This window comes from Hyperolius riggenbachi, chromosome 8, assembly GCF_040937935.1.
Source record: "Hyperolius riggenbachi isolate aHypRig1 chromosome 8, aHypRig1.pri, whole genome shotgun sequence".
Classification (NCBI taxonomy): Eukaryota; Metazoa; Chordata; class Amphibia; order Anura; family Hyperoliidae; genus Hyperolius; species Hyperolius riggenbachi.
The window spans coordinates 121,857,379-121,882,935 of NC_090653.1; the positions used below are offsets into that span (position 1 = coordinate 121,857,379).

The window sequence follows — 25,557 nt, forward strand, 5'->3', positions numbered from 1 at the left end:
AGGGCCCCTGTGCTTATAGAATTAGAAGTGACTTCTAGTCCTATATGCAATTTTCCAACATGTCTTGCTTTGTAATAGCATTGATGATTGAATGAAAATGTAGGTGCAATTTTTTTCAATCCCGAGCCTATCTGTCCTGGGAGTACATGGTAATATAATGCCTATTGTAATTGCTTTAGCAATAAATAGCTGCACAGGTCTATTAAAAGAGAAAAGAAAAACCCACTGTGATAAGCAGATATTGGAGGGGGTCACAACCTCATAAGTTCTATTAAATTATTCACCATATGCCCACACATATGGGGGATACACATTCTTCACAGCATGACAATCTACTGTACATTAACAGTTTTAACGCTATTCATGCAACATGAAATTGTAAGGTAGCAGTGTTCAAAACTGTATTTAAATGTATGCCTTATATATTCCAAAAGCTTGCTACAATGCACTACCTGTATTGATATAACTACGGTATCCCACATTAGCCATAATGACCTTATGTTCATCAGACCAGTTAAGCTGTTCAGTGCTGATTCTTGACTGGTTGTTACAGTGCTCATCATTACCCTTTGCCCTGTTTATGAACTAATGAATGTATTTTTATGGGGAGACAGTACATTTTAGAGATTGCATCCATTATTTTGTGTCAATTTATGCCTGTATAAAGTCCTGTGGGAAATGTTCAAATGCATATTACTGATTGCCACTCAAGCTGCCTACAGCTGGCTATTGTTCCTACTGTCTTTGGCATATCTGCATAGGTTCAATTCTTAATATCAATTCTGAATCCACATATCAGCTGCCAACATGCAACAGTATGTGCTGGATACTCTGGACTCTTCATGTGTATGTAAGCAAGATGGAGGATGATGCAGTAACTAGTAGTAATATTGCCATGCAGAGACAGCGCCAGCAGTGTACCATGCGTGACCCGTGGTATTCGAGTCGTGAGAGTGTTGCTACAGCAACATGTGTTTACATAAATAGCTTAATGCCCATTACCATAGAAATGCTTGCGTTACTCAAGTACCGCAGGTTGCCCTAGTAGCGTTATGTGCGGTACACAGCTGGCAGTAGTAACGGTAATATTGCCATGCACTCAGCAATATTACTTACTTCATCAGGCTCTTGATTTAATAGCACAACAAATGTGCATTTCTAGAGCAATCACAAGAGTACAGCATTTTACACGTTACCTCAAACTGCCGCAGGTGCTCAGAGTAACACTTCCTAACCTTAGCATCTCTATGTATAAAATACAAGTGTCCCTGCGTCCTGTCCCTGTGTCAGTGCTTTTGCTCTACTGCGCATGTCCTGCACTGACATAGCCGTTGGGACAGGACACAGGACGGGGCAGGTGTGCGCAACGCATGTGCGGCCAGCTGGTGCATGCGTCGCCTGCACGCGGCGTGCGAGTGGCGGTGAAAGTCCTAGAGCCCATTTTTAAATGGGCTTACATCAGCTAGTAGTCTAATGTTCTTACCAAAGTTTAGTGCTATATTATAATTTTTTTCCCTAGAATGACGTCAGTTGTCCTATTAGTATGTATTTGGGATGTTGGAGAAAATGGAGTATGTAGAGGAAAGTCATGCAAAGGCAGGAAGAACATGCCAAGTTCATGCATAGACTGTCCTGGCTGGAATAGGAACCTAGGCGCAGGCACTGTTAGATGAGAATATCTAGTTATCCATCATACAAGTTACAAGGTTTATTTTTATAGGTCCTTGTTTTCTACATCCATCATTGCTGAAAATGTGTCAGAATATTGAAGTATAAAGAGCCATTTATACTTGCATTGTATATAAATGAGCAGTGGTGTGAAATGTTCTTTAACTTTATTTTGTAGTTGACTGAATGTCAGAGTTGGCAGTCTTATGTCTCATTGATGCTGCCTAACCTCACATTGACAGCACTTGCCCACACAGATTGACCATGATCGAATAAATCAGTCCGGCAAAGATCATGATTGGGAATTTATTAGACTCAATAAATAGCATATAATCGTGTAAGCAAGCATATATGCACAGTGGCAGGTCAAACATTCACTATGTAGTTTTAGGCCACTGCAACACTTCCTGTAATGGCTGCAGTGATTGACAGATAACTAGTAATGCTTCTGCTCCCTGTTTTAGGAGTGAGGAGGAATGCTTCGTAAAACATTTTTGAGGCAAAATGTTTACAAAACATTTCTTCAAGTTTATCCTTAAGGCTTTAATCATTGGGGTTGGGCAGGGGCATTTCTAGGTTTCTGGGAGATCCTGGGCACCAAGAGGGGATGATTGTGCAAAAAATGGGCGTGGTCATGCCGCAGAAAGTTAGCATGGTCATAGGTGGGGCAAATGTACATGAACATAGCAGTGGCGTAACTTAAATATATTCAATAGGCAGTATTTTACATAAATAAGCCCCTCACCTGGCTTCTGTCTTGTCTTCGGCTGGCTGGCCTGTGTGCTGTACTCAGCTGGTGGTTATGCTGGGTTGGCCTGGCTGGTGGTGATGCTTTGCTGGCATTGCTGGTGGTGATGCTGTGCCTGCCTGGCTGACGTGATGCTGTGCCAGCCTGGGTGGCGGTGATGCTGAGCCGACCTGCCTTTGCTGGGTGACTTGCTGGGGGCTTTGCTGGGCTGGGCAATTTGCTGGGGGCATTTTGGGTGGCTTTGCTTTACTAGGCTTTGCTTGGTTGTACACCTTGCTGGACTGGGGCTTTGCTAGTCTGGGGGGTTTGCTTTGCAGGGGGCTTTGCTGGGCTGGGGCCCTGGGGCTTTGTTTGGCTGTAGAAAGGTAGCTTCCCCCAGTATAGGTTAGATAGGTATGTGCCCCCAGTATAGGTTAGATAGGTATGTGCCCCAGTATAGGTTAGATAGGTAGGTTTCCCCAGTATAGGTTAGACAGGTAGGTTCCCATAGTATAGGTTAGATAGGTAGGTGCCTCCAGTGTAGGTTAGGTAGGTAGGTTCCCCTAGTATAGGTTAGATAGGAAGGTGCCCCAGGTAGGTGCCAGACTGAGCAGCAGGAGGGGGCGCTGGGCGGGGGAGCAGGCATAGTGTTGTTAAAAAGTCACTTTCCGATCCCGGCACGCACGCACTCTCCATCTCCTTTCTACTTCCTCCCCTGGCGTCTGTTGCATTGGTAACAGCACCCCCTGTGATGACATGCGGTCACGTCATTACAGGGGGCGCTGTAACCAATGTGACGGAGGCTGAGAAGGAAGTAGGAAGGAGATGGAGGCTGCCTGCAGGGATCGGAACGTGAGTTTTTAACTACACTATGCCCGCTCCCACCGCCGCTCTGCCCAGCGCCCCCCCTCCTGCCGCTTAGTCTGGCAACCCGGGCGATTGCTCTATTCGCCCAAGGCTAGAAACGGTGACGGTTGTAGTGCAAGCATACAGTACAATGAAAGTATGCCTTACTGCCACTCTAAATGCATATGTTGCCTGGTTAATGCACAAGATTGGGCTACATGGGCTTACAGCTTTTGCATCCCTTGCGTCAAGCCACTCCTGAACCAGAGACCTCAGAAGCATTTTATCTGGGCTAAGAAGAAAATGGACTGCTGATCAGTGGTCCAAAGTTTCATGTAAATGTAAATATAAATATAGCCTTTCATTTTGAAAACAAGGCCACGGAGTGTAGAGAACAAGTGGACAGGCACAGAATCCAAGTTGGTTAAAGTTGTGTGTGATGATTTGGGGGAGTCATGTCATCTGCAGGCGTTGGTCCACTATGTTTTATCATGTCCAAAGTCAGTGCAGCAATCTTCCAAGAAATTTTAGAGCACTTCTTGCGTCCTTCTGCTGACAATCTTTATGGAGATGCGGATTTCATTTCCCACCTGCCCATACAGCCAAAAGACCTGATATCTGGTTTAATGACCATGGTATCACACTATGCTTAACTGGCCAGCAAATTCACCTGACCTAAATCCAAAAGATAATCTATGGGGTATTACCAAGAGGGAGATGAGACACCAGACCTAAAATTGCAGATGAGCTTAAGATTCTTATTAAAGCATCCTGGCCTTTCATAACACCTAAGCATTGCCATAGGCTGATTGCCTCAATGGCACTCCACATCAGTGCAGTAATGCATACAAAAGGAGCCCTGACCAAATATTGAGTGTGTGCATTAGCATACTTTTCAGTAAGCCAACATGTATGTACGGTATTTATTTTGTTATTGGTCTTATTTAATATTTTAATTCTGTGTGATGCTGATTTCAGATTTTCATTGGATGTAGGACATAATCGTCAAAATGAAAATACATTAAACATAATTTAAATATATCACCCTATGTATAATGAATATTTATTACTTTTTGAATTGAATTGAATAGCAAAAATAAAAATTGGATTTGTTATAAAAAAAAAAAAGCTGCAGATTATTGAACATCTTTTCAGTTTTTTGAGTAGCTGTATGTAGTTTGTATTCCTGTAATTATACGATTACACAATTCTAAGATCAATTGACAATGAAAATTAACATTTATTACTTAACCTTTCATTTCACTTAATACAGAACTCGTCCAAGTCTTCACAAGCACCATCTCCATGGGGAGGCAATGGAAAGTAAGTGGATTTTTTTTCCTTCTAAGTGGTCGTTCATAAAACTGAATTATTACTGAGTAAAATACAACATTGATGGCGGAGGGATGAAGGTCAGCTCTCAGGTTATAGACGAATATATCAGAAAGCCAAAGTCAAGAATCAACCACCCAAAATGTCTGAAAAGTTAATGCAGGGTTGCTTTAGAATTCTTGAACAATTTGGTCCTTAAACCAAAGGATAGTCATAAAACCGCTGTTAATTAGATAGCAAGTACTGTGTCATTTCAGAAAGTCAAAGTAAAGTTAACCTCCATAGCGGTGATTTTTCAGCTATTGGTTCTGTAATGAAAGACCAATGAATTATTCATTGATATACGGTCAGTCCTATGAAATGAAATTAAAGTTACACTGATGGTGAAAATGTGAAGATGCTTAATCAGCCAATTACCAAATGAATCAATCTTTATATTAATGATGATATACCCATGCTTGGAAATGCTCAGTAAAATTAATAGAACGCAATTATGCTTTGGCAAGTAATGAAGAAGAATAGAAGCTCCACTAGGGAGTCTATGGTACAGAATGTATATAGAAATGATTCCCCCCCAATATTCATAGTTGAATATTAACTGAAATCTATAAAAAGGCACAGAGTTGAGTTAAAGTACACCTTTATTTAAGTTATATTCACAGCTGCTCTTACAATTAAGCTCCATTAACTATAAATAAGGTGTATAATATCTTTTCCCACCTCTGGTCACATGACCAGACCATTTCCTTGACATCCTTTGACCAATGCCCTAATATTTACTACATGACCAGCCACCACAGGACACTGAAAGCACCGTTGTCTGCAGTGTGGCAAAATGTTTCCGCTACTTCTTTCTTTAGTAGTTTAAGTGCATGGATGATTTCCAAGGTTTTATGCACAACTGCTCTCCTACCACCTCTAAAGGTTAAAAATACATATACCAGAGATAAACAATGTCCAAGATTTACAAGTTCCAAAATGCTAGGCATGTAATTTGTATACTTTTTTTTTTTTTTCCTAAACTTGCTCAGCTTACTGGGACTGTCCTTAATTACTTCCCCTTGCTTTGTAGACAGGTTTTTTTTCCTCCATTTATTTATGCATTAAAAGTTGGAGGGGGGTTTAAATGAACATGACCAATCGCTTCTGATTGATTACCGCGGTAATCAGAGACGATTGATCGGCCATGGACATTAGTGTTAATGGGCACCATTAGGGTCCTCCTGCTCAGAGGTTACATGTAAACAAAAAAAATATCAATAGCTTTGTAAGATGTTTCTTGGTGTCTGTAGCACATCGTTGGGTCATATCTGCAGCATTTTTCATGGTATAACTAAACCGTTAAAATGTAGTAATCAAATGTCAGCCTGGCTGTATTGAATACAGCTTAATTTCTGTGAACAAACATGGGGCAAGGTTTTATTGATAGGTAAAGATTATTGGTTGAGGGTAAAGGCTGCCTTACTTGTCTCCAACATGTTTTTGTTTCTCTCTCTCTCTTTCCCTCCGTCTGTCTTAAAATTACAAATATTGTAAAAACAAGCCCGATTAAATGCATAAAAATATCTAAGGGAAAATATCAATAAATTGCTGAAATATTTAGCTTAAATTCTAAATATACTCCACGCTGAAAAAAACAGCACGTGAATGATTCTTACTAAAATTAGGCCATTTGCATATTTTGTTCAACATTTTTAGAATTGTTTTTAAATAGTGCACATCATATAATGCTACTGTTGGGAGACAAGGAATTGTTACCATGTAGAACATTTGCTAGGTTTTCATCTCTAGAATATGAAATTTGGTATAATCTGGTATAAGCAGCCCATCTAATGCCAGGTAGTGGCTCTTCAGCTGTAAAAGAGAGGGTATTGTTCCTCTTTAAGGTCCAACCTCTTTATAGATTGTAGTCAAAGCTAAACTTAATTTCGCCACTGTAGCCTATTGACCACACTTCCTGTATGTGATAGCAATACTATGATTTACTTACCAGATTAATTACATTACAAACCGCAACAGTTTTTAATAATATATCATTCACTTCAACTACAATTACACTGCAGGGGCTGATAATATCAATACAAGCCCAGAGTAATGATGATTGTTATGAGATTGCCTGCAGTAATCTTGATCCAAGGTATCACTTGTGCTTATCATAAAATAATCAGACTAAAACACAGTACAGACAAGCCAGAGATGAGACTCACCTTCCAGAAATAATACATCACATATTATCTCTTTCACAATCAAGGCGGCTTTTCTGCTTCTCACTCATTGGGCTTGATTCACAAAGCGGTGATAACCCAGTTAAAGACTTTAGGCGTGATAACCATTTTATCATGCCTAAACTCAGTTTAGGCATGATAAGTTTAGGCATGATAAGTTTAGGTGTGATAAGTTTAGGCATGATAAGTTTAGATAAGTTTAGATTGCGCGCAAAGTCCTGCACACAAAGCAGCGCCATTAAACTCTATGCGAAGTGCACCAGACTTTGCTAGCGCAAAACTTTTGATCAGCTGTGCACTGCGGTGCTAACCTAGTTGGTGCTTAAACTTCTCATGCCTAAACTTATCACACCTAAACTTATCACACCTAAACTTATCATGCCTAAACAGGGTTTAGGCGTGATAAAGGGCTTTTCACTAGTGTGCTAACTGTTAGCACCGCTTTGTGAATCAGGCCCATTGCCTCAGGGCCCTTTTCCACTAGCCGCCATAGCGATGCTGATTCACAAAATCGCAAACCGCTAGTGATTTTGAAATCGCTACGGTTTGCTTTTTAACATAGGAATCGCGGTAGGTAATTTCCACTACCGCGATTCGTTTTTTACTCAAACGCGATCGCACCGCGGAGCGCTCTTTGCCGCGATTTTGCTATGCAGTGCATTGCATAGCAAAATCGTGAACGCAATCGCCGGGAAGTTTCCTGCACTTGCAATTCAGCAATCGCTAGCGTTTAACGCGAACGCTAGCGATTGCTAGTGGAAAAGGGCCCTCAGTCTGCAGAAAGGCAGCATAACAATTTTGTATTTTTGAGTTCTTATTTCTTTAGCTTATATATTTAATATTTTACTAATATTTGTCTACAAAACACTATATTTAGTTACATTCTAGATGTGGTCATGCACTATTTTTTTTTTTATTGTATAGGCTGACATAAAGGTATTTTTTTTTTATAATTTTATTAAATAAATGGAAAAATCAATACATACACTGTAAAGCATTGTGGGGATGTCTATATAAATACATTATAACTACAGTGGTTTGCAAAAGTATTCAGCCCCCTTGAAGTTTTCCACATTTTGTCACATTACTGCCACAAACATGAATGAATTTTATTGGAATTCCACGTGAAAGACCAATACAAAGTGGTGTACACGTGAGAAGTGGAATGAAAATCAAACCTGATTCCAAACATTTTTTTACAAATAAATAACTGCAAAGTGGGATGTGCGTAATTATTCAGCCCCCTTTGAGTGCAGTCAGTTGCCCATAGACATTGCCTGATGAGTGCTAATGACTAAATAGAGTGCATCGGTGTGTAAGCTAATGTCAGTACAAATACAGCTGCTCTGTGACGGCCTCAGAGGTTGTCTGAGAGAGTATTGGGAGCAACAACACCATGAAGTCCAAAGAACACACCAGACAGGTCAGGGATAAAGTTATTGAAAAATTTTAAGCAGGCTTAGGCTACAAAAAGATTTCCAAAGCCTTGAAGATCCCACGGAGCACTGCTCAAGCGATCATTCAGAAATAGGAGTATGGCACAACTGTAAACCTACCAAGACAAGGCCGTCCACCTAAACTCACAGGCCGAACAAGGAGAGTGCTAATCATAAATGCGGTCAAGAGGCCCATGGTGACTCTGGACGAGCTGAAAACTAATAATGTACATCACTCTGAACACACCATCCCCACTGTCAAATCTGGTGGTGGTAGCATCATGCTCTGGGGGTGCTTCTCTTCAGCAGGGACAGGCAAGCTGGTCAGAATTGATGGGAAGATGGATGGAGCCAAATACAGGTCGATCTTGGAAGAAAACCTCGAGAATCTGTAGCAAGATCTGAAAACTGCTGTTAACAAATGCTGTCCATGTAATCTGACTGAGCTGGAGCTGTTTTGCAAAGAAGAATGGGCAAGGATTTCAATCTCTAGATGTGCAAAGCTGGTAGAGACATACCCTAAGGCTACTTGCACACCACGTTAAGGTCGCATAACGTGCACCTAACACAATGTATGGTGCTGCAAGAGCCGACGGTAGAGTGAGCCGCGTTAGGCGGCTCGATTCCTATAATGTCTCCCAGAGTGGCGCTGATTGGCCAGCAGGTCCACGTGATGCGGAGCGAGACACTCCGTATCACGTGGTCCCGCCGGCCAATCAGCGCCCGCCAGTGAAGTGAATATTAAGTAGCCATGTGCGCGGCTACTGTAGCTGGCTCTCCCCGCCTCCTCTCCGCCCTCCACTGCGCATGTGCAAACAGTCTAACACGGCTATAGCCGCTCCAACGCCGTAGCATGCTGCACTTTGCGGAGAACGTGCAGCGTTACATGTAACACAACGTGGGCTGTGTGAACAGCCCACTTGTGTTACATTGCTGTGCGTTGGGGGAGCGTTACAGGCGCACTGACGTGCGCCTGTAACGTCTTGGTGTGTAAGCAGCCTAAAAGACTGGCAGCTGTAATTGCAGCAAAAGGTGGTTCTACAAAGCATTGACTCAAGGGGCTGAATAATTACGCACACCCCACTTTGCAGTTATTTGTAAAAAATGTTTGGAATCCTGTATGAATTTCGTTCCACTTCTCACATGTACACCACTTTGTATTGGTGTTTCACGTGGAATTCCAATAAAATTGCCATGTTTGTGGCAGTAATGTGACAAAATGTGGAAACCGTCAAGGGGGCCGAATACTTTTGCAAACCACTGTAAATGTGATTGTAGCAAGTGTGACCACCGTTCAGCTGATCAGGGTGTGAACTTGTGATTTCCATCCTTATAGCAAAACCTAATGGGGTTATTGACATATATATCAGCAAATGAACACACCAGTTTAGTACCTGAAGATCCACCAAGGTTCACAGTTCATCTCAGTCATTTCGGTTGAAGCTGTTTTGTCCTTCCATGGTGAAGGTGGTGGGGTCAGCCTGTGAGCAAATGCACACTGGGATATATTCACAAAACCAAATTAAACCTAAAGTATTGAAGCAGTACACACTAAGTTTACTGTTTATTTTATTCGCATTATATGTGCTTTATGCTTTATTCGCACTATACGTGCCTAACATAGGTTTAGCAAACGTAATGAGTTACGCAAATCACATAATCTTCCCTGCACATCTTAAAGGGGCACTTTGGCGAAAATTTTAAAATTTAAAATATGTGCAAACATAAACAAGTAAGAAGTACATTTTTTCCAGAGTAAAATGAGCCATGAATTACTTTTTTTCCTATGTTGCTGCCACTTACAGTAGGTAGTAGAAATCTGACAGAAGTGACAGGTTTTGGACTAGCCCATCTCTTCATGGGGAATTCTCAGGGATTTATTTTCAAAAGCGCTTAGTGACTGGCAGTTGCTCCGTCCAACTTCCAAAAAACTGTGTAGCGAGCAGGCAATCTGGCCAGCATCATTGTTTAAATCCTTTTTAGGGAATATCTTTATAAAGAATAAAAGCCTTACTGAGAATCCCCTATGAAGAGATGGACTAGTCCAAAACCTGTCACTTCTGTCAGATTTCTACTACCTACTGTAAGTGACAGCAACATAGGAGAAAAAAATGTATGGCTCATTTAACATACTTCTTATTTATCTATGTTTGCACATATTTTATATTTTACAATTTTTCACCATACTGCCCCTTCAAGTTGAATGGGGTTTAGGGAATGTTACCTACATTGTTCTTTGAAGCCAGAATTAACTAACATTGTACTTGCTTGCTTCTGCTAGAATTTCCCCATAAGTTTTAATGTACAGAATACAAGAAACATCTTAAAGGATACCTGAAGTGAGTGTGATATGGAGGCTGCCAATTTTTTTTCCCTTTTAAACTATGCAAATTGCTTGGCTGGTCCTGTTGAAAACCACTCAGTATGTGGTAAACATTGTGAAAGGATTCTTGGGCCAATTAAAATACAGAATTGTATTTGTTGATCAGAATGCTGGATTTTATATTTGTATCTGAAGAGCGAAAATTCAGTAATCTAAAAGTTTATGGGAGCAATCGATAATCACCTTCAGATTACTTAACCCTCTGGGCGATACAATTATATCGCCCAGGAGGGGGCACAGCACTTTTTTTTAATTTTTTCTTTTTTAAATCATGTAGGGAGCCCTGGGCTCACTACATGATAGCCGCTGCGCAGCGGCATCCCCCCACCCACTCCGATCGCCTTCGGCGAACAGAGTAAGCAGGAAATCCCGTTCAGAACGGGATTTCCTGCTGAGCTTCCCCGGTCACCATGGCGACGGGGCGGGATGACGTTGTGACGTCAGAGGGAGTCACGATCCACCCCTCAGCGCTGCCTGGCACTGATTGGCCAGTATGCGCAAGGGGTCTGGGGGGGGGGGGGGCTGCGCGGCACGGCGGGTAGCGGCGGATCGGCGGCGATCGGAAGTTACACGCAGCTAGCACAGTGCTAGCTGCGTGTAACAAAAAAGATTATGCAAATCGGCCCACCAGGGCCTGAGAACTCCTCCTCGCTCAGCTCGGGATTATCGCTCAGGAGATTAACGTGTACCTGGGATGGGGTGGGGAAAAAATAAATACGTGCCCAGGGCTTCCACCAGCCCTTTGCAGAGCTCTGGTTTCCTCGCCATCCTCTTGGACCACTTCGATCCACCGCTAGGGTCCTCTGAAGTTTCTCCAGTCAGTCATGTCGGCCCATGCACATTTCAGCTGTGCCTTTACAGTCATTGTGCTTCCGTTGCCAGGAGTATTCTGCACCTGTGCAGTACACTTTCGGTGATGAGAGAGTGATGGGCCGAACCCCGCATACGCAGTATGCTATTACTAGAGAAACGTCAGAGGAACCTAGCGGTGGATCAAGGTGGCCCAGGAGGACGTCGAGGGAGCAGAAGGTCTGAAGGGGGCTGGAGAAAGTCCCAGGAATGTATGAATTTTTCCCCCACTGCCTTCTCAGGTTACTATTAAAGAGTCTCGGAAGCAATTTTTTTGCTAAATTTACCTATTAATTTGCTTCAGAAGTCTCAGCCTCAAACCGCCTCATCCCTGCTGAAAAACGAGTGCTGCGGACCCCCCAAATCCCCAGGCAAACATCCACGACCAACTTGGTCATGGATTTTGCTGCTCTGAGAGGCAGAGCTATGAGCTGAAGCTCTGCCTTTCCTGCCGCCAATCGCCACGTGAATCGCCACCTCTCCCCGCCCCTCTCTGTGAAGGAAGAGTGAGAGGGGCGGGGAGAGGTGGCGAGCCGCCGCGACTGACATCAGAAGAGGCAGAGCTGCAGCAGAAAGCTCTGCCCCTTCCAGGAAGCGCAGGCCTTAGCCCCCCCCCCCTGGGGATTTGGGGGGTCTGCAGCCCTCATTTTTCAGCCAGGATGCGGCAGTTTGCGGATGAGAGTTAATGAGAGTTCGGAAGCAAATTAAAAGGTAAACATAGCAAAAAAAAAATTGCTTCAGACTCTCTTTAAGATCCTGCACATCTGATCTAGTGATTGCACCTGAGGAAAATATTGTACCATTTATGGGAACATTTAGTCTAATATTGCTAGCATATTTCTCATCACTTTGAAAATACAAGCCATGGAATGGATGCAGCAAATATAATCTAAAGATTGGCTCACATAGTTCTGCTTCAGTATAAAGTGAGGCAGAGTGGATGCGTTGGCTTTCTTCAAGGAGCTGAATTATCAAGTATAATAAGTTTCTTTGCTGCGGACACCCTGCTGTCTATGCGTATGAGAGTGAGGTCCTGTTAATATCCAGCAGGTTTCTGGCACCAGGTGATTGCTAATCACCTCGTCTGGAATTAAACTTCGCTCTGTAATCTGCATTAGTTCTGCACCAAATACATGGCTTGAAAGATTTTTTTTTCTAAACACTACACTAGGACTCATCTATAATTGCAAACAATTTCCCATACCATTTCCGAAGGAATTGTATAGAAGCCTTCATAATTCTTTCATGCTTTCTGCTGACAATAAGACGCAGCGGGGTCTTTTATGAATTGCACTTTGATGATCACACGGACTGCATTTGGAGGAAATTGTCATTGCGGTTTACCCAAAACAATAAAATAATAGGCTTTGCATTATCTGTTGCGTTTTCTTTCTGGCTACCAGTAGCACTGATAGAATCTGGCAGCGGCTTGAAATTCCCCACTCTCGGAATATCAGAGGTCTTGTGTTTCCTCTCCTTAAACACAGAACAAACCACATCGGGGAAAATAAAGAGCCCCTCAGAGGGATGATTATCATTTTTTTTTCGGTTTCACAGTTAGTGACTGTGATTAAGACTATAAAGCTGAACCTTTTAGAATGTGACTCATCAGTATATAGCCATAAAATATGTGCAAAGAGCTACTGCTTTTTATATAGCATTATTGGAAAAAGGCTCCTTGCTGGGATATATAATGTTTGTTTTGGTTTTCTGTTTCTGAAAAGATTTCATGGGTATGTTTTCACTACCCACGTCACGGCCATCAGATCTTCTGTTGTTTAAATGTAGGTGGGCACCTCAGTATCATTATTATTTTCTAAATGAAAGCCTTGTTGGTTTTGGAAAATAAAATACAGATTTAACCCCTTCATGTCTATCAATAGGCATGGTATCTTTAGGTATGGCATACTCAGCACTGGATGTTGAAGCTTTTCCAGTGTCTGCAGCATGGTTTTCAGGCTATGGATATCAAGGCTAGGTTCACAGTGGGATGTTGTGCTGTGGTGTGACGTTAAAGGTGCACAATGCAACTAGTGTTGAGCTCACGAGTAGTGAACTATTCGCGTCCGTGATTAAAATGAGGCTTGATTGCCAAAGCCGTGCGGCTGGGAGGGGGGTTACTTACCCATAAGTCCACGGTCCTCTATGTGTTCCAAACGTCTTGCACGCATCCTACTGGACGTGTTGCAAGACTATCTACATGCACTTCCTCCTTCCGGCTTGAAGTAGGAAGTGTGCATAGAGAGTGTTGCAATGCGTCCAATAGGACGTGTGCAAAACGTTTGGAACACATAGAAGACCGCGAACTTATGGGTAAGTAACCCCCTCCTCCCAGCCGCACACCTTAGGCAATCAAGCCTCATTTTAATCACAGATTCGAATAGCTCACACTAGCTCAATAGCTCAACACTAAATGCAACTATAATGCAACCTTAAGGCCCGGTTCACACTTGCGGTTGTTTGCCAAACGGACCGGATGACCTGACAGGATCCGGACCAGATACGGATCGGAACCGTACGGTTCTGATACGGATCCGATCCGGATCCGGTCAGGTTGCATCAGGTGTTCATCAGGATGCGATCCGGATCCGTTTGGCAAAAGTAACGTAAAAAACAAAAAAAATGTTGGGGTCTGGGAGGTCAGCAGAAGGGGGACCTGTGGAATCAGGCCCTCTGCTGTTTAGCACTCACCTCCACCTGCGACATGCTGCCAACATCTCCGGATCCGGATCCAGCTGTGCTGCTCCACTCCAAAATGCTTGCCCATGTGTCCCCATCCAATATCGCCGCAACAATCCGCATAGGAAGTGGGGTAGAACATCCGGATTTCTCAGCCAGTGTGTTGTGCGCTCTCCGGTTCCCATTGGTTTGTATTGGCCGGATGGTGCAGTCCGGCTCCGCCCCGGATACGGCTGCCGGAGGAGCCGGATCAAAAAATAGCGCATGTTGGAACGGAGGCCGGAGTCCGGATCCGGTCCGGCTCCGGTCCGGCAGAACGGACGCATGTGAACGGACGCATAGGCTTTCATTGCTATGCCGTGCGTCCGTTCCGTCCGTTCTGCAAGCGGTGCGGCTCCGGCACGGCGATTCCGGACGGCCACCGCTAATGTGAACCGGGCCTAAGTCACACAATGCTGACTACTGTGGCACGTTAAGTAGCATCGCATTAAGTAGTATGCGCTTATGGCTCATGGACTGGTGAAAACTAATGACTATTGATTATCTTATTTACTCTGGACCTGCTACAGACATTGGTGTGTATGTGCATCGTCATATCGATTCACAATAAATCAGAGTAGGAAATTAGGAGTAGGAAACAAGTAAGTGATATGAGATCAAAGTGGAGGCAACATCCCATCCTAGTTAATAATAAGTAATGTACATGTAACTTGTCATCAGATGAAAATATCTGAAGTGTGGAATGAAGCATCCTCTGGACCTGGGTACAGGCTAAGCTCTAACATGTAACCCAAATAGTTATCTTTAATGAGCTTCATAGTAATTTGTGGGTGGGTCTTTTAATCACTTATTGCATATATTGATAGCCTTTGTTGTCATCAGAGGTCCCGTAGAAGGAGAGGAAAACATGCTGGGCAAACAGTGTATGTATAATTCACATCATATTCAGGCAGCAGAACAATGCTGCCTGAAGACTGAAAACCGCTCATAAATATGAACCTTGGAAGGGTCATGGAGGTCTTGTAACGTTATTCGAGATGACAGCCGGGCACTCACCTAAATTAGCCGGCAGAACATCTGGCTAAAAGAGTCGAGAGAGAACACAGCTTTATATAGTGAATCATCAGGGCCAAAGCTCATATTTCAATTTTGGTTGGATGCTGGAGCCTCAAGTTACCATTGTACTTAAGTCCATATCTTTGCCGATTTACCACTTGCATTACAAGGGTGTCTCATTCTTTCCTTTTCTTATATCAGCTTGATAAGTGTAGCTGGATTGCTAAGACTTCTGTGTATAATATTAAAATGTTATAGTAAAGCTGCAGACATTGCAATCCCGAAGAGGTGTAAGTAGCCATGCTGTGAATCAATGTGCTGCCATCTACTTGAAGGTGGACTTATTCACTAATATTGTCACCGATTTATTGATTATTTTAGATAATATGTAACAAACCTGAAAACACAAATCTTTTTTTTTTCCAGGAACACAGAGACCCCTTCTCCTATGTCACTGAGCCCATCTCCAGCAGGTTCCATGGCAAACAGTAGCACGGTGCCAGGCTCCTCTTCTACAGGCACAGTGTCCATTCCACAGCGCATTCATCATATGGCTGCCAGCCATGTTAACATCACCAACAATGTATTGCGAAGTTATGAACACTGGGACTTAGCGGACAAACTTACAAGAGAAAATAAAGGTACGTCCAACATACATCAGTTAGTACTACACCACAGCCAGGTATAACTAAAAAGCTTGTTAAAATGCGCTGTTACTTACTATGCTTCTGTCAAGCCATCACAGCATCCCCACTGCACAGCTCCACTTTTCTCTATGCTGAAGATCCGGGAGTGTGTGTGGGGGAGGGCACCTATTCTAGGTCCCCTATTGCTGGCTTATTTATACTAAAGCACCTACACCTAGCTAACCTATACTGGGCGAAACCTGTGCATTTAAAAACCTCCTGGGTGGCATGCCCATAACTGTGACGGGCACACTGCTTTTAACCACATTTTCTTGCCCATCACATTTACGCGCATACCACCCAGGAGGTTAACTGCTTGAGGACATGGACTTACACCCCCATAGTGACCAGGCTATAGTTTACAATTCAAAGTTCTGCAGCTTTAAAATCTCGCTGCAGAGCCATAATACTTAAAACAGAAATGAATTTTGTCCCCTTTTCTTGCCACCAACAGAATAGAGGTTTTTTTTTTTTACTTATTATTTTTTAATAAAAATGCATGTTTTACTTTAAATTTCACTACCCATCATCCCTCCCAACCCCCCCCCCTCCCCTCCAACGAGAGCCATTCAGTAGGATCGGCTCTCATAGGCATCAGCCTATGAAAACCAATCACTTTTGTGGCCAATGGAGGGGACAGCTCAGTATCAGAGCTGACCCCGTACAACGCTGCTACAGACCACAGTGCTGTACGCAAAAATATATTTTTTTATGTTTCTAGTCTGCTAGCGGCGATCGCCACTGGCAGACTGTTGACTGAGTCATTCAAGGAGTGGATACGCGCGCAATCCGCTGCAATCTCCACCCCCCCCCCCCCCCGGACTTGACACCAATTGGCGTTAGGCGGTCCTGGGGGAGCCAGTTGGTTAAACACCTGTGTGCCACGTATCTCTCAGATCACAGATTCTCAAATAATCGTACACAGCTACAAGTCACAACCACATTGTAAGTCAATAGAGGCTTTGTTCACCAGATAAAAGAAAAAAAACACTCACGTAAATTTGCATATAGCATGTTGCCATATGAAGGTCTCTATTTCCTATGGAGATCATCACTTTAAAGTATACAATGCACAACAGGATGAAAAGGCGCCCAGAAACTGATAAAATGAATTAAAGACAATAAAATAAATAAAGTTTGAGGTTGCTTACTTCAATGAAGACAAATTCATATAAAAATGAACTGTAATAACAACAATAACAATAACAATAATATTTATATAGCGCTTTTCTCCCTGGGGACTCAAAGCGCTGAGACCCTGCATTATGCAGTCTCAAAGGCTTGGGAAAAGAGGTGAGTTTTTAGCTTTTTTTTAAAGCTGTCCAGAGAAGGAGCCTCTCGTACTGATTGTGGAAGTGAGTTCCATAGAGTAGGGGCTGCATAGGAAAAGGCCCGAGCACCAAATGTTAAGTGTATCCTGGGAATAACCAGCTTCATCTTGTTGGCAGAGCGGAGGGTGCGTGGAGGGGCATAAAGTTCCAATAGATCCGCTATGTATTTGGGTCCCATGTGGTGTAGAGCCTTGAATGTCAGCAGGCAGATCTTAAAATTGATTCTCCATTTTACTGGCAACCAGTGAAGAGTTTGCAGTACTGGGGTGATGTGTGAGCTGCGGGGGGCATTGGCTAGGAGTCTGGCTGCAGCATTCTGTACTAGCTGTAAGGGGCGCAGAACCTTATCTGTAGATCCGATTAACAGGGCGTTGCAGTAGTCTAGGCGGGAGGATACAAATGCATGAACCAGGGCAGGTAGGTCTTCAGCTGGGATTAGGTGTTTTATTTTCGCTATATTTCTTAGATGGAAGAAGGAAGACTTGACGACAGCTGATACCTGCTGTCTGAGTTTTAGATTTCCATCCAGGATCACCCCAAGGTTTCGCACAGAGTCTTTATACTGTACAGTATCTCCCCCAATTGCTAGTTTGAGGTGGTGAGCGTTTTGAACTTTATCCATCATGTGTGGACCACCTACCACCAACACCTCTGTTTTGTCAGAGTTCAGCCTCAGCCAGCTGGTGTTCATCCAATTTTGTAAATCCACTAGACACGCATTTATGGATGCTGATGGGTCTTGGGTGCCAGGCTTGAAGGACAGATACAGTTGTGTGTCATCTGCATAACAATGGTATCCTAAACCATAGTTCTGGATTATTTTGCCCAGTGGGAGCATGTAGACTGCAAAGAGTAATGGTGATAGTACAGAACCCTGTGGAACTCCATAGGCAAGTGGCACTGGATTAGAGTAGTGTGTGCCCAGACATACTTGCTGTGTCCTTGTCCTGCCAGATAGGAAGGTCTGAAACCAGCTAAGAACAGTACCCCTTAGGCCACAGTAATTCTTCAGTTGCTGGATTAGTATTTCATGGTCCACAGTATCAAATGCTGCTGACAAGTCAAGAAGAATCAGAATTGAGCAATCACCCTTGTCCCTTGCAGTAAGTAGATCATTCATTACTCGGACTAATGCTGTTTCAGTGCTGTGCCTTTTCCTGAATCCTGACTGAAAAGTATCAAAGATGTTGTTATCTGTAAGCCTGGCTTCTAGCTGGTTGGCGACTGCTTTCTCGATAACTTTTGATAGGACTGGCAATGTTTATTTTTGGTCCCTGCCCACTTCCTCAGGCCAAATCAAGTGCCTCACCGTGTTAAGAGCCAAGGTTTGAGTGCCTTTTTTTGCAGCTAAACCTGTCAGATCTGACAATAATGATAGAAACACCTGATCTGCTGCATGCTTGCGCAGGGTCTATGGCTAAAAGTATTGGAGGCAGAGCATCAGCAGGATAGCCAGACAACTGTCAGGCCCCATTCACACTTGAAAGCGCAAAACTGCGGGATTGATTTTTCTGCAATTTCACATGGAAATATCACTGGACACTGTAGCGATTTTCCCGCGATCGCATTTAGCGCTTCTATAGCACTGAAATACGATCACCGGGAAATCGCCTGAAATGGTGCAGGTTACACGTTTGTGTTTGGCGATTTGCGTTAATCGCCGGCGATTAACGCAAATAGCCCAAGTAAGAACGGGCCCATAGGGTTTTATTACACTAGCGCATTCAAAAGCGCTAGCGTTTGAGCATTTTGCCGAAATCGCCGGCAAAACGCTCTAGTGTGAATGGGCCCTTAGTGCTTAAAAGGAAATGAGTATGGCAGCCCCCTCATCCCTCTCACTTCAGTTGTCCTTTAAGAAGCATAACTGCATTTTTACTGTTGCACAACCTATTCACCCTTTTATAAATTGCCCCCCCCCCCCCCCCGCCTATAAAAGCTTCAACTAAGACAGCAGAATATTATCCACAACTTCCATTAACTACCCGGGAGGAGAGAATTACAGGTTTATCAGCGTTTTACGATGTGCAAAGTGTCAACATTCCTCTTATTCATTGCAATAATTATATTTTTCTTTAATTATTAACTATTAAGAACAGGAATGCAAACTTACTTTATCTAAAATTACATCTTATTAATGACATAATTATAGGAATTATGCACAATTGTTAACATTTCCATGTAAACCTAGAAGCAATTCCTCAGTAGGGTGTTTTGATGTTAAAATGAAATATTATGAATCTAGCAATTAGCACAGTGTGTTATAGTGCTAAATATCTAGCTCAAAATTAATTAAAATATAATATTACAGTAAAAGAAAAGCACAGCCGGTGAACTATTAGTTTCTGTGTTTTAAGTCTTAAATCCTATTTAGTGAATGTGCTCATTACCCAGTTATAGAAATTCAATGATCCATTTAAATACCTTGCTAATAAGGTATTATTAGATTACTCGATGAATGAGTACATATAAACATATAAATATTAGATTAATTGTGTGTTGTGAAATGGAAAATCATGCAAGGTAATCTGACGCTCAATAGCTTTAAAAAAAAGTAAAAAAAAACAAAAAAAAAAACACTAATGAATATAATGAGAATATTTATAGAAAAGAAGAATTGGTCTAGATCAAAAGTAAGCTAAATATGAATTTGGTTAATGAAATATCACAATATTTTAAGAAGTGTTAAAGGTTTTTTCTTTAGAAATTGTATATATTTTTTTTAATTTTAAGTTTTGCTTTTTTACAGGTGGGGTGTTTTTTGTATTTTATTGCTTTGGGTACTAATGTGATTCAGTACTTGCTACACATCCCTAGGGGGTGATGAATATTTGGAAAGGCACTTATTAAATTCCAGATTCTACTATGTGTCACCCCCTGAAGTGTATTGCCACATGCATGCGGGAAGTTATCCTCATCTTTCCAGAGCACATAGGTCTGTATGAGCCGAGCCTCTTGTCCTTGACATATATTTAGTAGTGATGGGCAAGTGAAATTGTGAAGTCAGATTTGAGAAAAATCTGCCTCCTGCACTTAAGGTGAATTCTTCATAAATTGACACAAAAATTTGCCACAAGACAAATCCCTTGGATGGAGTTGCCTATTTTTTTCTATTTTTTTTAATAAGAAGGCAGTAAATGGGGTGTAAATTTCAATCACCTACAGGTTAAATAAACACAAATGTTTTTATGCTGTAAAGTGCTGTTGTTTTCGTTTGTGGATATGTGATGGATGACATTGATTTGTTCCATGTTAACTATTTTAAAACTCTACCTTAATTTTTGCTGCCATTACAGAATTCTTTCAAGATCTTGATACAGTGATGGAGCCATTAACACAACACAGTACTATGACTGACCTGGTCCGCTATGTTCGGCAAGGACTTCACTGGCTACGCATCGAAGCTCAGCTTTTGTAGTGTCGACTCTTCATTATTCATTTCTTCGATTCTACTTCTACCAGCAAAAAGACAGTCGCTGGTAAAAGTTCATCTGTGTACCGTGACTTCAGCATTTTATATCATGTCTCTTACAAGTGGATTATCAAGTCATTGGATTTTCAGATCATGCTGTAGCATTCATAGATTCAATCATTAATTTTTAAATCTTCTGCCTTTTTCCTCGTGGATCTCCATGCCTTTGTGCTTTATGAAATGGTACATTTTTACAAATCTTGTTTTAGTCTTCACTGCCTTTAAACATGAATGCACTTTGTGAAGATTTGGAACAAAACTTTTTTCGGTACGCCAGTGTTTTATGAAAACACTTTAAATGTGGATTTTAGACTTGGAAATTGGATTAGAAGTGTCATGTTTTCTGATGGAGTTGTCGTTTACCTTAGTATTAATTTGAACAAGTATTAGTTCATTTTGGAACATCTGAAAATTTACAAGATGCATCAAATACTGCGGAAACATGAAGGATAAGTCAGTGTTACCAGTCATTACCTTGTTGGAGAAAACGACCAACTAATGGCTCTGGAAAAATCAGATCATTTTAAAATTTTTACTATGGCGAAACTCATTAAACCACTATTGACTGGAACGGTTTTTGTTACCACCATTTTTCAAAGGTGTATTCCAAAATCTCATCCATTTTCATGGTACTGCACATTTTTCTTTTAGAATTATCATGTTTAAAACCTTTGGAATAAGAGAAAAAATAAGGTTAGAGGGGGAAAATGAAGTAAATTAATCTAAAGGCAGAAACTGGATTTCCTTGTAAGTGGTAATATAAAGATCGTATTATTTTATTGTCTTTATTTAATAAGAGCACTGCACAATTGTAGTAAACCACAACAACCAATCAGAAATTGTTCTTTAGGTTTTCTGCATTATCCTAAAGAAATAAAAAATTGAACTAGTCGATTAATTCTTACAGTACACTACAGTCATCATTCAGAATTCACTGTGTACAGTAAAATCTGATTGGCTGTTATGACTTACTAGACAGCAATGTTCTTTTCAGAGCATTATTAAATAAAGGCCATTGTATTAAATAGGCATGATACCAGCTGACCGAATAATGTTGTAATTATTCAAAGTTTTCATACTATTTAATGAAAAGGATATTTTTAAGGGACATCAAAGTTCTATTACAGTTCAGTAATCATTCTTGCATTGTAATTATTTTTAATGTATGGTTTTGCCAAAGGGTATTTAGAAGTTTAGAAATTGGATGTATTGTTAATTTAAAATTAACTTATTAAAATCATCATATATGCATTTTACAATAGTTTGGTACAAGGGACTTAACTGAGGAACTGTTTAGGTGAATATTGGACACAACAGCTATAGAATATATTAAATTCCTATTTATTTAAAGCATATGTACATTGGCTACCTCCCTAATAATGCAAACTGAAAGGAACACATTGAAACAACAATTAAGTATTCTGAAAGTACCTCAGATTTCTGTGTAAAGACCAAATATGCAAAATCTCACACATTTTGCTGCTGAAAATGTTGCCACCATATTACGTAAGATATTCTTTTATAGATGGCTTACTTAATAACAGAAAAAATAAACCTATCAAAGTGTTTAGGGAATGCATTTCTCCCTCAATGTTAAGTTTTGTTTACATAGATTAATTACAAAACTGTCTAGAGTTTCATGAACCAACAGCAAAAGTTGTAAACTAGACTTGGGTTGGTTGAGTGAGTCTCGTTATATACCTGAATAGTGATGTTCAAAAAAGTATCTTTGCGTCCATCCTAATTACCTTAATTTGGAAAAAGGAAGCTGAGACTGGGACATATTTTTTAGGCTTGGTTAGGCTTTGATTTGTGAATGACAACTTTTGCCTCCTGAATGAAGTTAAATGGTTTATTAGGAGCACGTGTTTGGCTAATATCCATATCTGAGCATAGTTTAATGAGAGAAGGCCCTGTCTTCAGATGCAAAGAAGGTTACTGATTCAAATTATACATGGCATTTATAAACATGATTTGAAGCACACCCATCATGATGGAAGAACATGTGTTTTAGTAGCTGACCCTATTTTAAATCTTGTTCTTTATTTCGGGTCATCGATTCAGAATGCATTTAGTTCAACCTAGCATTTTCCACCAAAGGTCAACAATAGCAGCTTGTGTACTTCTATGGTAATAAATATGTTTCAACTAGAGGCTTTTTCTTAAGAAAGCCCAGGCTTAAATATGTTGTAATTTTATAAGTTGGACTTTTGATAAATTGATTTTAACTGTTTATCTTCCTTGACTGTAGCAATGATCTTAGCCAATAGTTATCTCTTTGCCAAAGAAGTCATGCAAGCCTTGAAGGACATGCACTTAACTCTAATATAGATGGAATGTAGTGCCTATAGTCAACTTACTGGGCTTGGAGTATACTAAGGCATCTTGGCCTGGTAGCACCATTATATAGCTTATGAACTTAAAGCTTTCCGTAATTTTTAAGATTTCACTCATTATTTATCAACCGTGAATGAATAGTACATTATGGTAAACACTTATTTCAAGCTTTGGAAAGAATGGGTAAACATAGATGCTGGTAAGTTATTGTATTTTTCAGACTCTCTGCATCCGTACTGGGGAGATTGTTCATCATCACTTACTGTTCTGGTCCGGGATGCCAGGGTAGAATTCTTCAATGGCATAGCAATTAACATATAGAGGTTATTCAATTAACTTTTTCTCCTAAGTTTTCTCCCAGGTGTCATTTTACACCATATCAATACAATGTCTTTCACCAGCAAGCAAGTAAATATTCATAATAATTTTGATAGCACTTTTTAACCTACATGTTGGTGCTTTTTCAATTGCAGACTGCTGAAAAGTTATTTTAAACAGAAGATGAGAAATGATTTCCTTGGAGAAAACCTGGAAAAAAAAGTCAACTGATTATGACCATTGGGTTGTGAAATTAAGTAAATCATTAAAGTCCATATATACAAAAGGAGTTTAAAAATGTTGTGTTTAAAGTCAACACTCCAATTAAGTGTCCTGTTTGCATGATAAGTAGTAGCAGAATTGCATATGATTTGCATCTGAATTGAATGCGAAGTGTGCAGAGAGTCTATATAGGTGCTGCACACTGAGCTGGTGGTCATTTCAGATGCAGCCTTAGTGGTATGCGCTGGCGTTCTCCTCGCTGTTCTACCAAATGTAAGTTACACATTTTTCTTGCTTAGCTGCTCCCGAGGTTTTAAATTTAGGTTAGGTTACTTGCCCGGAGGTCTGCCTCACCATGGCGCAAGTGTCTAGTATAATATACTTTGCATGCAAACCATATTGGAAGCTAAAGTACCTCCTAGTTTAATAAACGTTAGCACTTGTTTTGGATGCAGGGCATGCATTTTTCAGTCTGGCAGAGGCGGTGTATGCCTGTGCGATTAACCATTCAATTGCAACATGTGTTTAGGGCTGTACAGCCTTTCCCCCCCCACCTTTCCTTAACTCCAATTAAGTGGCCACATTCATTTGGGAATCTACATAGCAATGTATGTCCCGCTTTATCAATAAAGTATACTACAGTCAAAATCAACTCCTCTCACACCTATGAGCTTTAATCCAGTCATTCACATTACTGAGCTAGGAAATATCTAATAATTTCTACTCTTAGTCTTATGAAGTTCAAGTGCATACTCAGATGAAAGCTATAGGAAATAATAGTGCAGCTAACACTTCACAGCTGTGTGATACTTCTTTGTTGCACTCACACAAAAACAAGATAGAAGAACATAAATTAACTGGCATTTTCCCTTCCAGTTTTGTCATTGCTTCTTATGCAAAGCATCGTACAAGCAAGATTTAAATTGTATTTCGTGACTCAACTAAGCCCTGGAGTATTAGCTGCTCTATTGGACTCTTTTTCTTGCATCTTTAACCACTTCAGGACTGCAGTGTTAACCCCCCCCCCCCCCCCCCCTAAAGACCAGGCCATTTTTCATAAATGTGGCCACTGCAGCTTGAAGGGCTCGCTGCAGGGCCGCACAACACAGCACACAAGTGATTTCCCCCACCTCCTTTTTTTCTCTGTTGGTGGGGTCTGATCGCTCCCCCAATGTTTATTTATTTTTTACAAATATTTTTATTTTTTTTTAAATTTATTATTATTTTAATTTTTTTTATAATTTTCTCTCCCTCCCCCCAGTCAGCCTATCACCGCCGATCGCTTCTGTGTCTGCCATGGGAACAGCCGTGTCACACGGGTGTTCCCAGTGTAGCGCTGCCTTAGATCACAGCGCTGTACAGATTATTAGATGGCGGTTTTGCATCACCATGCATGCTCTCCTGCTAGCCTCATAGAAGGCCATTCACGCCAATCGGGGTGGAGCGGTCCTGGAGCTGCCATCGCGTTTATGCCAATTGGCATGGAGCGGTTGGCAAGGAGTTAATTTGGTAATTAATTGTGACTCCTGCATGACTTGTAGCAGAGAGTGTCCAGACACCACTGGTCACAGTAAAGCCCTTCCAATGTGAGCAGTTGAACCACAACTGGCTATTCTGGTGTAGGAAGAGAAGATTTTGACTGCACTATATGAAATTTGTTAGCTAAAATATATTTTATATAGTAGAAAAGTTTTAAGTGGTTTTATGATTATTTGCTCGACTACCCTGTACAGGTGGTGAGCTTAATGAGGAACTTTAAACATTATTTATCATTCATAGATGTATATTAAATATTCAATATAATTGCTTTTTTTTCAATATTGATGTATACATTATGTATACAGTCAATGTTTGCCCATTGGAAAATCTTACTGTACTGTACACATTCTTAAATTTATCAGTGATGCCGACAGCTTTAGTGCCGGCAAGGTGAATCACAATGACATTTTTTTTCCTACCCTTTGTGCTTTGGGTGCCCAACTGGCATTTTTGC

The 25,557-nt window shown here is 41.2% G+C and overlaps 1 protein-coding gene across 4 annotated transcripts in view; it reads left to right on the forward strand.

The window, feature by feature from the left end:
- Window positions 1-25,557, forward strand: part of AFF2 (ALF transcription elongation factor 2) — a 724,912-nt gene that overhangs the window by 686,745 nt on the left and 12,610 nt on the right. For 3 of the 4 annotated variants that reach the window (XM_068251015.1, XM_068251016.1, XM_068251017.1), the window contains 3 exons: window positions 4,515-4,564; window positions 15,628-15,842; window positions 20,512-21,514. In XM_068251015.1, coding sequence (XP_068107116.1) covers window positions 4,515-4,564; window positions 15,628-15,842; window positions 20,512-20,633 — 387 coding nt within the window. In that variant the 3' untranslated portion in view covers window positions 20,634-21,514. Of the gene's footprint in view, window positions 1-4,514; window positions 4,565-15,627; window positions 15,843-20,511; window positions 21,515-25,557 lie in introns of those variants that run through there. The other variant, XR_011023576.1, reaches the window with a different exon arrangement.